This window comes from Mytilus galloprovincialis, chromosome 6 (genome assembly GCF_965363235.1).
Source record: "Mytilus galloprovincialis chromosome 6, xbMytGall1.hap1.1, whole genome shotgun sequence".
Classification (NCBI taxonomy): Eukaryota; Metazoa; Mollusca; class Bivalvia; order Mytilida; family Mytilidae; genus Mytilus; species Mytilus galloprovincialis.
In genome coordinates, this window is record NC_134843.1 from 82,554,880 (window position 1) to 82,571,519 (window position 16,640).

The 16,640-nt window shown below is 31.6% G+C and overlaps 1 protein-coding gene across 2 annotated transcripts; it reads right to left on the reverse strand.

Annotated features, from left to right (window-relative positions):
* Positions 1-1,516: 1,516 nt before the first annotated feature.
* LOC143078362 (uncharacterized) lies at positions 1,517-12,202 on the reverse strand. 2 transcript variants are annotated; one of them, XM_076253245.1, is made up of 12 exons: positions 12,090-12,202; positions 10,518-10,571; positions 9,825-10,085; positions 9,265-9,372; positions 8,381-8,485; positions 7,453-7,575; positions 6,962-7,072; positions 5,833-5,945; positions 4,863-4,953; positions 3,330-3,425; positions 2,888-3,006; positions 1,517-1,866 (listed from the first exon to the last, which is right to left on the reverse strand). In XM_076253245.1, the coding sequence occupies exons 1-12, from the start codon at positions 12,139-12,141 to the stop codon at positions 1,801-1,803; spliced, it is 1,299 nt and encodes a 432-aa protein (XP_076109360.1). In that variant the 5' UTR covers positions 12,142-12,202; the 3' UTR covers positions 1,517-1,800. The 2 variants fall into 2 exon arrangements, with proteins under 2 accessions (XP_076109360.1, XP_076109361.1); XM_076253246.1 differs by having other exon boundaries at positions 8,390-8,485; positions 12,090-12,201.
* Positions 12,203-16,640: the final 4,438 nt, after the last annotated feature.

The following is a 16,640-nucleotide window of genomic DNA, read 5'->3' on the forward strand; positions in this document are numbered from 1 at the left end:
TGTTTAATATTTGTTATTTCGGGGTCTTTTATAGCTGACTATGTGGTACGGGCTTTGTTCATTATTGAAGGCCGTAAGGTGACCATTATCTCTTTCAAGTTTCTGTGTCATTTGGTCTGTCGTGGAGAGTTTTTTCATTTGCAATCATGCCACACCTTCATTTTATATAGACATAATAGGCAAATCTATGTAAATCAAACTATTTTTATATTAGTGCAAAATTATAAAGAATAATGGAGCAGATCTTTAGATATGCTTTGAACCTACATTTGATTGACTAGTTTAAGATATTTATGACGTCTATCTTTTATTGGTTATAAGAACCTAAGAAAGATGTTTAATCGAACATCTTGACATTCGTCTATTCATAATAATGTTTATGTAAACTTTAATGATGTATTCACTGTAAAAATGGTGTTTAGATTCTAAACACAATCCTAAACACGTTATTTGTGCACTTTTTTTTACATGTTTAAGTGTAGGTGTTTAGATGGTGTTTAGGTGTTTAGGTGGTGTTTAGGGATGAATCATATGTAATGTAATTGGTAAAGGAAAGTTGACTACAATCGTATTTTCTTCTGCTATTGTTTTATAATATCTGCACTAGTATTTCTTCAAGAGTTTTAAGTTGTGAAATACTTTAATCTACTACTAATGCCTGGTAAATTAAAGTGTATCTTTCCCATTTAAATGGATACTTAATCGGATAGATATATGTTTTGCAGGATGTCATAAATAAATATAGAAAAAGAAAAGACCTTTCCATGACAACATTTCAAAGGAATGTCGGTTATATTTTTTGCAGATCAACATGTTTCAGTTCTTGACAACAGAGTTGACGAAATATTTAGACATGTTCATCATCTGAAATATATCATACCTTTCAGTTCAACAAAGTTTTGTGTCCTTAAATAATAAAAAAAAATACTGAGTCATTACAGTAAGTGGCATCAAAAACACTGATGTTGAAAGAAGTTGCTCTTGCTAAAATTCAGATGTGGTGTAATACAATTGCCAATTAAATAACCCTCCACCAGAGACCAAATGACGCAGAAGTTAACCACTATAGGAACTCCTATAGCCTTCAACAATGAGCAAATCCCATACTGCAAAGCCCCAAAATTACAGATGAAAAACAATTCAAACAAGAAAACTAATCGCCTGATTTATATCAGATTATTAAACCTCATCTTATGACTGATATACAACACTTTATGGAAGTAACATTCTGAATGAAACTAAATTAAAGATCGCTCATTAATAAATAATAATTGGTATCACCGAAAAAAAATTTTCCACGTCCATTTTGATATTATTACCAAAATGAGAGGAACAGAACTGTGATTTCTTAAACTTCGTCTTTTCGTGAATGATGTAGGATTATTTTTGGAAAAATTGCAAATATGGAGTTGCGACACATCAAATATAAAAAAAAATATATGTGTGGCTTTGTCAGCTGTACCAACAACATATTTGTTGCAAAAAGAGAAGAAATCATTCACAACAACAACACAAATAAAACATATATATTTATTGAAAATTCAATGCAGTGATGATAGTCACATTGTAAGTAAAACGATATAAGAAACATATCAAACAAATGATACTTGAGGACAGTTATCAATAAATACTTTTTTTAGTCAATAAATTAAAATATCATTACTTTTTTTTATTAAATGCACTTGTGTCTATAGGTCAGAACTAAACGGAACATTAGTGTGAAAACTTCTTCAAATGAACAATATATACTACAAAAAAGTCATGCCTATTTTAATGACAATTATTACATGATGAATCTGTCTACCGCTTTTGTGGCAATGGAATGATTGGTGCTTGGAATGGTGCCGGTGACAGCTGGCACGGATTCTGAAAATAAACATTTTAAAATTATCCTTTTACTTCTTTCACCAATAGTTATAACAATATAGATTGTTTGCTTCAAAAAGTTGTATTTCTTTCTCTCTCTATTTCTTGTTGTCTGATGTTTCACAATGACACCAGTTTTTCAAATTGAATGCTATGAAAAAGGTTAATGTGTTCCATTGTAAGTTTCAAAAGTAATGCTGACAATATCTGTCAGGATGTTATTATGCGAAGCAGTTCCAGTTTTTCGTCTCTTATATTTGTACTTTCGAAATATCAAATAACGTTATTCTCCAAGAGATTCGTTGTTACTATAAAGTATTGTACTAAAGTGTTATTTTGTTTTGTGTGATGAAGTTTAATTAGAGACAGGTGGTGCCTAGCCATTGTCAAGAACTAATCAAAGCTTTTCGTTTTAATATTTTTATTTTCAATTCATTTATAAAATAGGAGTTGATGGCAAATTTTCGCTACTCTTTGTTGAGTTCACAACTTGTTCGGACCCGGGGTTATGTAGTTAGCTTGATAGTATAAACATATGTATATATGTCTATAAGTACGGACTTTTCAGTGATTTGTAGATGTTTTTCACGGTCTTATCTGGTTGATTGGGTTTTAAAACTTTCCAGTTTTATTATTCTATGATCATATATCTTGTTTAGATATATATAGATATTTTAATTGCTATTCTTTTTTTAAGAAGAAACATACATGTAGCTTATAATTATCCATGTCGTTGGTCTTTTCCTTTTGATCATTTCCCATTTGTGTCATACCAGGACCCTTTATGGCTAACTCGACAATAACTGTGCTCATTGTTGAAGGCTGTTGTTCACTTGCAATTGTTAACATCCTAGTCCTTAGATTTTGGTTGATATATGTCTCATCATCAATCATATCACATCTTCATATTTTCACATGTTGTAAATCAAAATCACTCAAGATTGCAGGATCTTTAATGAGTCATATCAATTTCCCCTTGTATCCCACTATTTTATTAAGTTAATGTACATTTTCTACTTACCAGTGCTTCACAAATACACCTCCTTGTGATTGCAGTACATGTTCTGTATTTAAATTGCCAACCTGTCGCATCACTTTCTCTCTCGATTTCAACACAGTCTTTATCAACAGTATTGGTACCTGAGAGCAAAATATTGCAATTTTGTTATTATAACTTTCAGTTTCTGATATTGAAAAATACATTTTAAAAGTCAATATCAAATTCATGATGTTATACGTGAATTGTCTAAAATATCAAGTAATATAACTATTTTTTGTTATAGATTGACTTCGTGATTTCTTTTTTATATATTGTCTTGATGTTATTCATTTCACCGTTAAATTGCTACTGCTCTATAAGCTTTTTTAAAATGTCATATACATATTTTACACATTTTTGATGATAATTGTATATTAAAATATTTCTGAATTTCGTATATGTCTATATAAATATATATACATACCAACAGTTGGTTGAGTGAAAGGTGATCCTGAACCAACCATTACAGTGACACCTTCATTTATTCCATCAAATCCTCCTGTCCAGTATTCTTGAGTAACTTGAAATAGAAATAAATCACCTGGTCAAAATAATTAGCAAGGTTAAAATAGTCAAAGACCTGAATCAAATGCCTAAACTAAATACAACACGACCTTGTAATACGGACAGGAGAAATGCTTCACCTCGCAAATGATAATATAATTCAACTAGAAATAGTTATCAAAGGTACAAGGATTATAATATTTAGAAATATATATGCAGGTCTCTGACTCAACACAAGTATTTCTAGAACAAATAATTGATTGGGTATCCAATCAATGACTAAGACAGTATACGAACAAACAAACATAAAACAAACCATGTGATGAAGCTCAATTGATGGCCTTGGGCTGTTTTTGATCTTGTTGTTGTGGTCTTTTTGACACATTCCCTGTTTTAATTGTCAATTTTGTCCCATCATACAACAGTTTTCGTAGTCGAATATATTCCAATTAGCAGAGTGTTTCATTGTTACACAGTAGTAAAATGTTAATTCGTACGTGAAATTAAACGCTCTTCATAATATCCTAGTATATTTGACAAAAAAAGCACTGTAATGTTTTCTAAACTCTGATTTAAACAACCTGAGGTAGAAATTCAATCATGAATAAATTATAAGGCTTTCATCAGCAGTGGCGGATCCAGGTTAGGGCAAAATAGCCCCTTTGGTCACTAAAAATCTTATTTCTTCACGCTCACCATAAAATTGTTCAAAAATGTTATCATCACTTATTCTAGAATTAACCCCTCTCCTCTTTTTTTTTTTAAATTTCTGAATCCCCCTGGATCATGATATCTTTTAAATTATCATTAAAAAGTTAATTCCCGATGAATAAAATTATGAATGGTATTAGAGTTTGATACGTGCTAATTTTGGGGTCCTTTATAGCTTGTTGTTCAGTGTAAGCCAAGGCTCCGTGTTGAAGGCCGTACATTGACCTATAATGGTTAACTTTTTAAAATTGTTATTTGGATGGAGAGTTGTCTCATTGGCACTCATACCACTTCTTCCTATACCTATTGATCTAGACCAACACGATCCAGACTATCTAACAAATACACATTATAATGGCTCATAGTTAACCAATCTTTTTCCAAATACTGTGTTTCTCAAAGCGATAAACCAAATACTTGTTTTCATGTTACTTTTTGTTTGACTCAAAATAGGATTGAACCCACAAGATCGTGCACAACAAGTGAAAAATAATTATTTGAATTCAACTTTCAGCAACTATTTTATTTGTGAAAATATATTGTTATTCAGTTTTATAATTCTTTTTCTCACAAAAACTCTTTGTCTTTAGCTTTAGAAGCTCTCACTGGTGATGTTCCAGTTTAGGGTAGATCAAGCTAGGACGAGCCTCAACTTCAAACAAATAGGTTATGGTTTACCAAAATTTTAATCACATAATATTTAACATTCTCACACTAATTTTGAATCTGATTATATTCTTACCACCGCGAGTTTGTAATACTGCTACCATGCTCGTGACTTCTGCAGCGTCATTAGGCTCCCATAGCGTGGCATTGATTGACAGACAAAACACCTGTAAAACACATTTATTGACAAGTGACATTTAAAGCAGGGATTTTTTTAATACAATATTTTTTTTTTATAATTACTACAATTTCAAATGACAGCTCAGGTTGCATTTTTCATCTGGTACATATCGGTACATTTTGTTTTGCCTGCATGAACATATCATAAAATTCTCATTTATCTAAAATATTTAAGATGTAATCAGACCATGGAAAATAAACCGACAGCTTCGCGTACACAATGGAACCACACGAGCATCAATGCTGATTTATACAATTTAAAAAAACTAGTAACAAAAAGAATATATATAACCTGTAAGCATCTTTTTCTTCAGAACCTATCTATGGCAAGTCTAAGGACTGCTTGTGTAAGATGTTACGTACAAAAAAAGATGGTGCTTATAATTACATATACATGTAACATTGAGAATGGAAATAGTGAATTTGTCAAAGAGACAACAACTCGACGTAAGAGCAGAGAACAGCCGAAGCCCCCAATGTGTCTTCAACGCAACGAGCAATTTTATACCCGGTGGTGGGTCTAATATAAATGTGTACTAGTTCAATGAAAATGGGCGTCATGCTAAACTCCCAAACATATAAATGAACTAAGAAAACATACAAGACTAACAAAAGCCATAAACTCCTGACTTAAAACAGGCGCAAAAATGCGGCGGAGTTAAGCATGTTTTAAACGATCTCAACCCTCTCCCTGTAGCTTATATTACATTATGTTAGCTTGTACATATCTAAACAACATTTTAATAATTTTAATAATGTTGATGACTAAGGAAAATGTGAAAAGTAAAATCACAAAAATACTGAACTCCCAGAATAATTCAAACGGGAAGTCCCCAAGCAAATGGTAAAACGGTAATGTAACGTACCTCAGCCGCAAGCCATGACTGTGAATCTACAGTACAGATAGAGTAACAGTTCCCAGATCCAGCTGGTATCTCCTCGAAACCGGGCGCACATGGTAACTGCTGATTACAATCAACTAAAAGCAACAAATACAATAGATATAGAAATAAAAAGATGTGGTATGAGTGTCAATGTGACAACACTCCATCCAAGTCACAATTTATAAAGGTAAACCATCATAGGTCCCAGTACGGTCTTCAACACGGAGTTGTTTTGGCTTACACCGAACAGTAAGCTATAAAGGGCCCTTAAAAATTACTAGTGTAAACCATTCAAAAAGGAAAACCGACGGCCTAAATTATATAAAAAAAAAACTTTAAAAGAGCATATTAAATAAAAAAATGAATACTTAGTTTTATCATACACGTGTCTGGTTTGTTTCAAAAATAGCGAACATAGTGTCTAATTACAGTCGCCTTTATCAGCTATTTGTTTGGATAATTTTAGTCTCGACAGTAAGCATTTCTTTGTGTTTCATAGATCATTTATAAGATACATGTTGAATAAAATTCTATATTTATAAATTGTATCTATAAGATTAAAACTACCCTTCCTTTTACAAAAATAATATTGCGACCATGCCACGATGAGCGTACTATTTTATAGTATATTCAAAGAACCCTGTGGACGTTTTGAATCCAAAAAATAAATATTATAGTAAGTGCGTATGAGAGAGGTAACAACAATTAAACATACTGATGTTCGTGATTATGGTTTGCTTGCTTAGTGATGTGCACAGAACATATTCTTTCATTCATATCTAAATGTAATTTGCCATAGCTGTATTTGGCAAAACTTGTAGGAATTTTTGGTCCTCCATGCTATTCAACTTCGTACTTTATTTGGCCTTTTAAACATTTTTTGATTCGAGCGTCACTGATGAGTCTTTTGTAGACGAAGCGTGCGTCTGGCGTAAATATCAAATTCTTATCCAGACCTGGTATCTATGATGAGTTCATTTACAGCCAAGTTTCTAGACCGAGATCTAAACTGTCCGAAATTCGAAAAATTGGAGGACAAAAATATTTCATCCCATGCTCAAGTAAATTATAATACATATAGGCCATGCACAATAACATAAAAATAACATACCATTGCATCGAGGTCCACTGAATCCCTCTGCACAAGTACATTGTGCTAATCCTAAGGCGTTGACGCTGCAGTTACCATCGTTACCACAAGGATTGTTTGTACAGGCGTCAACTGTTGATTAAAGATACAGATAAAACAACAATTCAGTTGAATTAACATGTAATATAATTATAAAGGTAATCAGAATAAATATAAAAATCAAGATAATTAAACGATTTTATATATATTATAGATTTTATCACATTTTTTTCTTTACATCTTAAGTCATCAAAACCATTGAATATGTCTACATGTTTATGAGAGTTTTGATGGGGTTTACAGAATAGGGCATAATGTACCAATGCTAAAGATAAATGTGCCAAACATTAAAGAATAGAGACAAATATGCAAAAACATAGAGACTAATGCATTTTTAAAATAGGACAAGAACATAGAATAATTGGCTTTAAGAGAATAGAATACTCAACTGAAGTTATAGAAAAGTGCCTTACCTTGGGTTTCACACATTGACCCCATAAAGCCCTCAGCACAGCAACACTGAGCGGTCTCATTTGTCGGGTTGATAAGACACGTCCCGTTGTTTTGACACATAACTTCATCGCATGGATCTGAACCTAAAGTGACACAAGTAATCATATGATAAACGACGACTATATTCAAATAAAAAGATAATGTAGATAGAAGAAGGTAAATAAGTATAATAATCTATACAAGATTTAACTCGTATTTTGTGATACATGTAATATGCGGTATGGGTCTTTTGCCTATTGCTATAATCATAAACAATGGTTCATAGAATGGCGGTCGATGTCAATTGAACTTTAACCCTGTCAGACGGATATACCTTTGGCCAACATTGAAGGTTGTAATGTGACCTATAGCTGTGCATTTTTTTGCCATTGTGTCTTTGGTGACGAGATGTCTCATGTTGTCAATCATACCACAACTTTTATCTTTATTTAGTATGTACAAACAATCCAATGTAAATATATGACTGTTTCTTTATTCGTGTAGATTTTTTTTAAAAATGTCGAACTCTAGTAGTTTTTTTAAATATTTAGTAGATATAACTAAGGCAGAGTTAAAAAAAAAACATTTAAGGAATGACTGCAAAATTATGTCTATGAGCTGATATACAAAACAACGTCAGCCAATCATACCACAACTTTTATCTTTATTTAGTATGTACAAACAATCCAATGTAAATATATGACTGTTTCTTTATTCGTGTAGATTTTTTTTTAAAATGTCGAACTCTAGTAGTTTTTTTAAATATTTAGTAGATATAACTAAGGCAGAGTTAAAAAAAAACATTTAAGAAATGACTGCAAAATTATGTCTATGAGCTGATTTACAAAACAACGTCAGCCAATCAGAAGACGCGTTACATCCAAAATTAAATAATTTGAATATGTTTACAATTGTTACCCGCTGTCATCTCTGTAGAACAACACTCTGCTGTACCAGTTGTGACGTTCACCAAACAAGTGCCATTTGTACACATGACGTCATTGCATGGATTTTCTATAATAAAAAATCGTGGACATAAATGACATATTGATGTTTAATGTAGGTTTTAAATGAATAATTAGTTAAATTGCGTCTGAATATCGATAACTTGATATAGTTATACATTTAAAGATACAGTCAATATAAAAATTATGAAACGGAAACATAAAGGTATGAAAGTACGCATAGATCGTCGGAGAAGAAGTGCATTGTTTAAGTTTACATTGACATATAGGGTCATATCAAACCTTAGTCTAAATACTTACCGTCACAGCGAGTCCAATTACAGTCTCCGAGACATTGACAAATGGGTTCATACAGGACCTTAGACTAAATATCTACTGTCATAGCGAGTCCCATTCAATTCTCCGGGACATTGACACATGGGTTCGTTCAAGACCTAAGTTTTAATAACTGTCGTCATAACGAGTCCCATTCCAGTCTCCGAGACATTGACACATGGGTTCATACAAGACCTTAGATTAAATACTTACCGTCATAGCGAATCCCATTCCAGTCTCCGAGACATTTAAACATTCATATCATACATTAGTCAAAATACTTACCATCACAGCAAGTTTCATTCCAGTCTCCGAGACATTGACACATGGGTTCATACAGGACCTTAGACTAAATACTTACCGTCATAGCGAATCCCATTCCAGTCTCCGAGACATTTACACATGGGTTCATACAGGACCTTAGACTAAATACTTACCATCCCAGCCAGTCCCATTCCAGTCTCCAAGACATTGACACATGGGTTCATACAAGGTTTTATACAAAATACGTACCATCACAGCGAGTTCCATTCCAGTCTCCGAGACATTGACACATGGGCTCTAGATCTGATCCCAATTTACACGTCGCTCCATTAGCACAGTAAAACGAGTCACATGGGTCTATAATAGAAATCATACAAATACAAATTAATATAAAGAAGCTTAAAATTGAAAAATCATTATAAACTGTAAAAAATGTGAATAAAAATAAGTTATGAAAGGAAAATATTAAAATTATTTTGATAATGGTTAAACATTGAACTCAATATAAACATATCAAATTCAATCGGTAATCTCTCTTGCATAATGTGTGTTATATAAGGTAGTCCCGTCACATCGTCCCCCAACCACACAACCAAATAGAACAACTAAGCAACATCATGTAACAACTAATTAAGTATTACCGAACTGTAAGGCAAGTCCTAATTTACAGTGCAAATTTCAATTTAAGTTACATACAAACAAAAAAGACTCGTTATAGAAAAGTTGGACGAAAAATATAGAAGACAACAACAAATAAAAGCTATTAGTGTTTTGGGGTTATATAATACTTTAAACCTAGTTATACATACCAGGTACACATTTATAACAAACAGTTAATCTCTCGTTTCTGTTGGTACACGTAGTGTCATTGAATAACTGATCATCGCACGTGAATGTACAGCTATTCAATCCGTCACAAAGTGCCTTGACTTTTTCTGATGCATTTGGGTCGCTGCAACGATGGTATCGATAATAACTGTATTTGTAGACTGCCCAATTGATATCGATCAAATAGCCGTCTGGGCATTCAAGATCTGCTTCTCCGCCTTCAAAGCAGTATTCTGTGCTCTCTACAATAACATAAATGTTATGATTTAATGACTGAACAGAGCGAGATAATACTTGTATACTATAATGACATTTAGTTGTTTCATCACTAAACAAAACAACGGTTATATATATTAACAATAATAAATGTGTCACTTTAAATTGCAATTTTTCGAAACAAAACTATATCATTTAATGAGTTTTAGATTTTAATTTGGAATTTTGAATGTATATATAATAATAAAATAAATATATAATTTGAATCTGTAAAAGGAACTTCAAATGTTATAAACTTTAATTTCGTATATAGAACTTATAAAGTTTGGAATCATTTTTAATTCGGACTCTAATCGTGGAGAGTTGTCCCCTTGGCAATCATACCACATCTTCTTTTTTATATCTGGAATCTCTAATAAACATTTTGTTTTGTGAATTAGTTTAATAACAAAACTTACGGTATTTATAGGTATTGTCGTTGTCCCATCCACCCCACCATTTATTTCTGTGGCCTTAAATAGATAGATTAAAAAATATATATATCACTAGTTTCCGAAACCACAGCTATCTTGTTTATTGACTTAAATAGTATGTTGATTTGAAGATATTATCAAGAAAATGTATGGTCTTTTGATATACCGTTGCTCATCCTGTTTATAAATATTAAAATAATAAACGGATAGTCTTGAGTCAATCATTGTCGAAGTTTCTTTTCTACTTGCACCTGATTTTAAATCCGTTTATTCCAAAAAGGAAAAAGATATCAAGTATCATTTGTTTCAGTATTTTGATTTAAATATAAGCGTCGACTTGAGCTCATTCTTGTCAGTTCCGAAAGCCAGCATTATACCTTAAACTTTAATTATATATGCCTTCAGCGGAGAGGAGTGGTACGTGGTCAATGAGAAACGGTTCACAACAATGCTGTGTTCTCAGAGGAGCATGTAATTACTGCTCAGTTGTTTAGGGGAACATATGATATTTTTTTGGTCAATTTGCATTTTTTTGTAATTGAACTCAAATAAAATGATATATACCACTTTACATCAATACACCTATAACTAATCTAATATGCATTCATGACAATGTTAAACAATTCAAACAAGAAAACTAACGGCATCATTTATGTACACAACATGAACGTTAAACAAATATGTGACACATAAAGAAACGACAACCACTGAATTACAGACTCCTGACAAAGGACAGGCACATACATACATCATGTGGTGGGGTTAAACATATTAGCGGGATCCCAACCCTCCCCTAACCTGGGACAGTGGTATAATAGTACAACATAAGAACGAACTATAAAAATCAGTTGAAAAGGCTTAACTCATCAGATGGACAAAAATACAAGTGAACGTGGCCGGGTACTTGTACATTCCAACAACAAAATGACACTAGGTACAGATCTGAAGGTACTCGCTTACCTGACATCTAGTTCAAAGCCACTAACAACTAATAAAAAAGCATGCATCTCAGACTAAATTATCAATCCGTACACATCCCACATCCAACGGATTTAGTGTAAAGACGTCATAAACAGTCACAGAAAAACATGACCTTGTGCAATGACAGGAGTTTTCCAAATGTACAACCAAACTTCAAAACCAAATCTTTATATCTATGGAAACATTTAGTAAAGGTTTTAAGTAGTTTATTGTTACGAAATCTCTAGTTTAATAATTTACCATTAATACATAGATTACGTTCGTTAAAATCAAAATCGTCACAACAGACATGGGCATTGCGAACGAGCTGTGAAATATAAACACTGTAAGATGGTGCCAAAGGAAAAAATCACTATCTAAAAATGGAAAACTAACAATAGGGAACAAAAATCGTCTCTTTTGTCGTAAATTTCCGTCTAATTATCATTGAAATCATTGTTAACTATTAAATTTAAAACAGAAAAGTAAAGAGTCCATAATATGGTATTTTAGAACTTTAAGCACGAGATTTTACATATATACATGTATGTTTGAAAATTGTAAAACAGGAAAAAAGTGTTTGTAACAAAATCATACCTTGACTGCCAGCTAACATAACCGTAAGAATCAATGCTTGTAATAAACCCATGTTGCGTCTATGAGAAGATGTGCTGGGCTTAGTTTTTTCTGGTCTATTTATATGTAAAAATAAGCACAACCAGCATTCCTGAAGAGACCAATCAAATACTTTATCATTTGCCTTTGACCAATCACTATATTTATTCAAATACGACGTCATGTTTTATTTGTATCCTTAGTACCCATAAACACGTAAAGTGCACCAAAGTACGTATTGGACGACTTTTAATTACTTTTCATTTATTTTTTTTTTATTTTTTTTCAAATTTAGTTATATCTGTATATATACTCGACAACAAAAATGCAGCCATGTAAATACAAATGTCGATTTAACTCTCAATTATAAAACATATCGTATACTGAAAATTTCATCTACGAGTCAGTTATTAAAGGCCTCGACATGAAAAATAGGAAACAAATCAATTTAGAAAACGAACGCTGTTTGTCTTGTTTTTTTTTTTTTTTTTTTCGTCTAATATTATCCGTCTTTCAATGACTTTGTTCTTCTCTTGATGTCCTCTCGCGTTCTTGCTATTGTTAGGTGAAAATCAATTGAAACGAAGGAAACACATTTCTCATTCACACAACTTCACTATTACATTTAGGAAGTAAATTCTCGTAAAATACAGTGTGAATAATGTGTATGTCGATTGATTAATTGCTGCGTGCTTTACCCCGGTTATTTTTTTTTTTTTTTTTTTTTTATTCGTAACTATTTGGATATTCAAGTTAATATGCTATGGGCTTTTCTCATTGTTGAATGTGGTAATGTTGTCTATAATTGCTAACATACACTTCAATTGAACTTTGAAGGATAATTGCCTCACTGTCAATTATCCTTGTCTTTGTATTGACAGTTCACGAAGGTTAGGAGAAATGATAGAAAAAAACATCGGGTTCTCACTTTTTTAATATAAAATAAATAATGCATAAAAAGTCCGTCAATGGAATTGATAAAATTTATACAAATACATTTTGAAAGGGAAAGAATAAATAAACCGTAAATTATTACAAGTGAAACTAAATATAATACTGTGTATGGTACAGCAGCACGATGTTGAGTATATATTTGATTTTTAAACACGTTTCAGATGAATGGTCTCATTCAGTAAACCACACGATTTTAAGTGAGAATGAAAAAAAAATTAAAAAAGAAAATTAAAAAGATTAAAAAAAGTAAATAAACAACTTTAAAAAGGTTGTACCCGGACATTGGTAAGCAGTACTTCGCCTTCGATAGAACATACACCATTATTGGTAAGATACAATCAGATGTTTACAAAAACGTGCTAAATCTTTTCATTATGTATCATCAGCTGGGCGTTTTATGATGCTGACCGAATGAATATTTATCATATATGATCCAGAGTTTGGAAAAAAACAAATTATAAAATACCGGATGCCAAAGTCATGAATATAAATATTTGTTTCTGGTTGCTTGTCATCCTGGACAAATATTGCAAGTATAAACATATGTATAATAATAAATTCTATTTTTAAATTGAAGGATAGTCTTGATGGTTTTTAAAGAATAGAGAAAATTGGTTCAAACAAATAAAACATAGAAAAAATAATGGACCTAAAAAAAAAACAGCAATAGAGAATAAAGTGGGGATAATAATAGGCCAAAGAATTAAAGCATAAAATAATAAACCAAACAAATAAAGCATAAAATAATAAACCAAACAAATAAAGCATAGAAAAAAATAATGGACTACAGAAATAAAGCATAGAAAATAATGAACTACATAAATAAAGCATAAAGAATAATGGACTACACAAATAAAGCATAAAGAATAATGGACTACGTAAATAAAGCATATAAAGAATAATGGACTTCACAAATAAAGCATAGAGAATAATTGGCCAAACAAATTAAGTTGATAAAGTTATTAGTAAAACAAAAAAGGAGATATAATAATTAACAAAACACAATAAACAAACTTTGCCTGTCACAAGTCAGGAGCTTATAATTCAGTGGTTTTCGTTTGTTGCTGTGTTACATATTTGTTTTGCGTTTATTGTTTGTACATTAATTACGCCGTTAGGTTTCTCTTATAAATTGTTTAACACATTAGTGATTTCGGGGCCGTTTATAGCTGACTATGCGGTGTTTGCTTGTTCAATGCTGAAGGCTGTACGGTGACCTAAAGCTGTTAATTTCTTTATCATTTGGTCTCTTGTTGAGAGTTGTTTCATTGGTAATCATAGCTCATCTTCTGTTTTGTAAAAGCAGAGCTTTGATTTTTCCGTGTTCCCGATTTCCTATATGGCGCATTTTTTTTCTCCTTTCGATTATATCCGTAAATTATTAACTTTCGATTAGATTTAAATGAAAAAATAGAGTACACCTGTCCAGTAATTATAACAAAATAAGATGGTGTTATCCAGAACATTCGTTTAACAACGTTTATAATTATATATATTTTTAAAATTTATTTATAACACTGTTTGTGTTCACCTTGCACTTTAATTTTGATTCGTTTTATCTTGAGAAACACATTATTTGTGCAAACAATTAAAGGGAATGATAGGCAAAGTATGTTTTATTTTGTTAATATGCTTTGTCTGTGTGCCTTTTTGTTTTTCTCTCTTGCATGTGACACGTCGTGGTTCTGTACCTATACATTCCGTCATTGTGTTTTTGTGTCATGACTGCTGTATACCTGTTTTTGACATTTTTATCTATTATGTCTGTTTGTTTTGTTCACACATCGCTGTCAATATAATGGCATTTTATGCAAATGTCGTACAAGTGCGAAGTTTAGCTAGCTTTTAAACCAGGTTAAATAAGAAAATGCCTGTACCAAGTCAGATTTATAGCAGTTGTCCATATGTGTGATGTGTTTGAGTTTGTAATTTTGTCATCTGATTAGGGACTTTCCGTTTTGAATTTTCCTTGGACTTCAGTATTATTGTGATTTTACTTTTTACTGTGCAAATTTTGATATGAGAAAACGGGAGAATAGAAATTATGTTAAAACAATAAAATGCATAGAAAAAAATTAGCCTTGAAGTTATTTTGAACTTTACTGAGAAAGAACATTTTAACTTTACTCCTTGTGTTTACTCATACTATATTTTTTATATGATGTGATAAGACGCAACATTTCCCAATGGTTGTGTTTAAAATAATTGAAATATTCAGTCTAAACTGTTAAAAGAATCTATTCAAAGCGAGATTCGAAAAAAACTATAAAAGGATTTTGAGTATTCAGTGATTATGATGAAACCTTGATCATATCATTGTAATTTCCCGATTAAGAACTTCTATCATACAACAAGATAATATCTGATTAATACCACAACAGGAAAGCTTACTTAAAATTTACGTGAAAAATGTAAATAAGGAGGTCTTTATTCAGCATTTTTGTGTGACATTTTTTAATTTTAATACTTTACATTAGTGCAATTGCAAAATCACAATATCTAAAAAAAAAGCATGTTTCTATACATTAATACTTTCTTATTTCACTACGACTTGTTCACCTAGATAGGATGCAATACTTTGTAGATGTTTTTGGTGGGGTTCGTGTTGCTCAGTTTTTGGTTTTCTTTATTGTTTCTTGTGTACTATTAACTGTCTGTTTGTCTTTTTCGTTTTTAGCCATGGTGTTGTCGGTTTAATTTTGATTTATTATTTTGACTGTTCCTCTGGTATCTTTCGTCCCTCTTTTATACTTTATATTTAAATACATTCTTTTTTACCTGACAGTATGTACTTCTCTCGATTATAGACGTAAATTAGATATTTTCAATTATATTAAATGGAAAAAAATAAAGTACACCAGTAATAAAAAGTAAGATGTTGTTATCCAGAACACTCGTTTAACAACGTTTATAATTACATATATTTAGAACACTGTTTGTGTATACCTTGCATTTTTATTTTGATTCGTTTTATCTTAAGAAACGCCTAATGATTTATGTTTTTTATTGCATTGACATCAATGTTTTCAAATAGCAAAACAATCGGTTATAAATCCTCCATCTAAATGTAATTCATTTATCATTCAACGGTCTGTCATAATACGCGTACAAAATTATGAAAAAATATAAGACGCATGCAAGTATTGAATTTTTGAACAAACAAACAGGGCAGCTTCACAAGAATATCAATCAAGAAGTCAAAACTAATTCTAAGGCAACAACGTTTGTAACGTTAATTTTGATTGGATGCAAGTCGCCAGTAAACTTAATTTGCGACCATCAAATCCCCAATTGATGCCGTCGGAGCTTAAAATACAATACATTTATCTCCTAAACTAACCTTTCTAGTAGCAAAACGGTAAGGCACATTACACAAACAGGTTTATACACAGTAATGCCTGGAATTTTACTGTATTTTATCAGTATTCAAGAATTACGTGCACTTTAAGGATTTTACAACACCCTGTTATAGTGTGTGATAACATTGTGTGAGGGAATTCGACGTTTGCTGTACCACTGTTCACTCCAGCGCAATTTATGACAATACCACTGTATCAATCAGAATGATTTTTTTTGCAG

Excerpts from the sequence above, each read along its gene's own strand:
- LOC143078362 (XM_076253245.1), bottom strand. The coding sequence starts at position 12,141 with ATGGGTTTATTACAAGCATTGATTCTTACGGTTATGTTAGCTGGCAGT. Across the intron at positions 7,073-7,452 it reads GTCAATGTGTGAAACCCAAG|TTGACGCCTGTACAAACAAT; the intron begins GTAAGGCACTTT and ends TTTAATCAACAG. Across the intron at positions 3,426-4,862 it reads AGTATTACAAACTCGCGGTG|TTACTCAAGAATACTGGACA; the intron begins GTAAGAATATAA and ends TTCTATTTCAAG.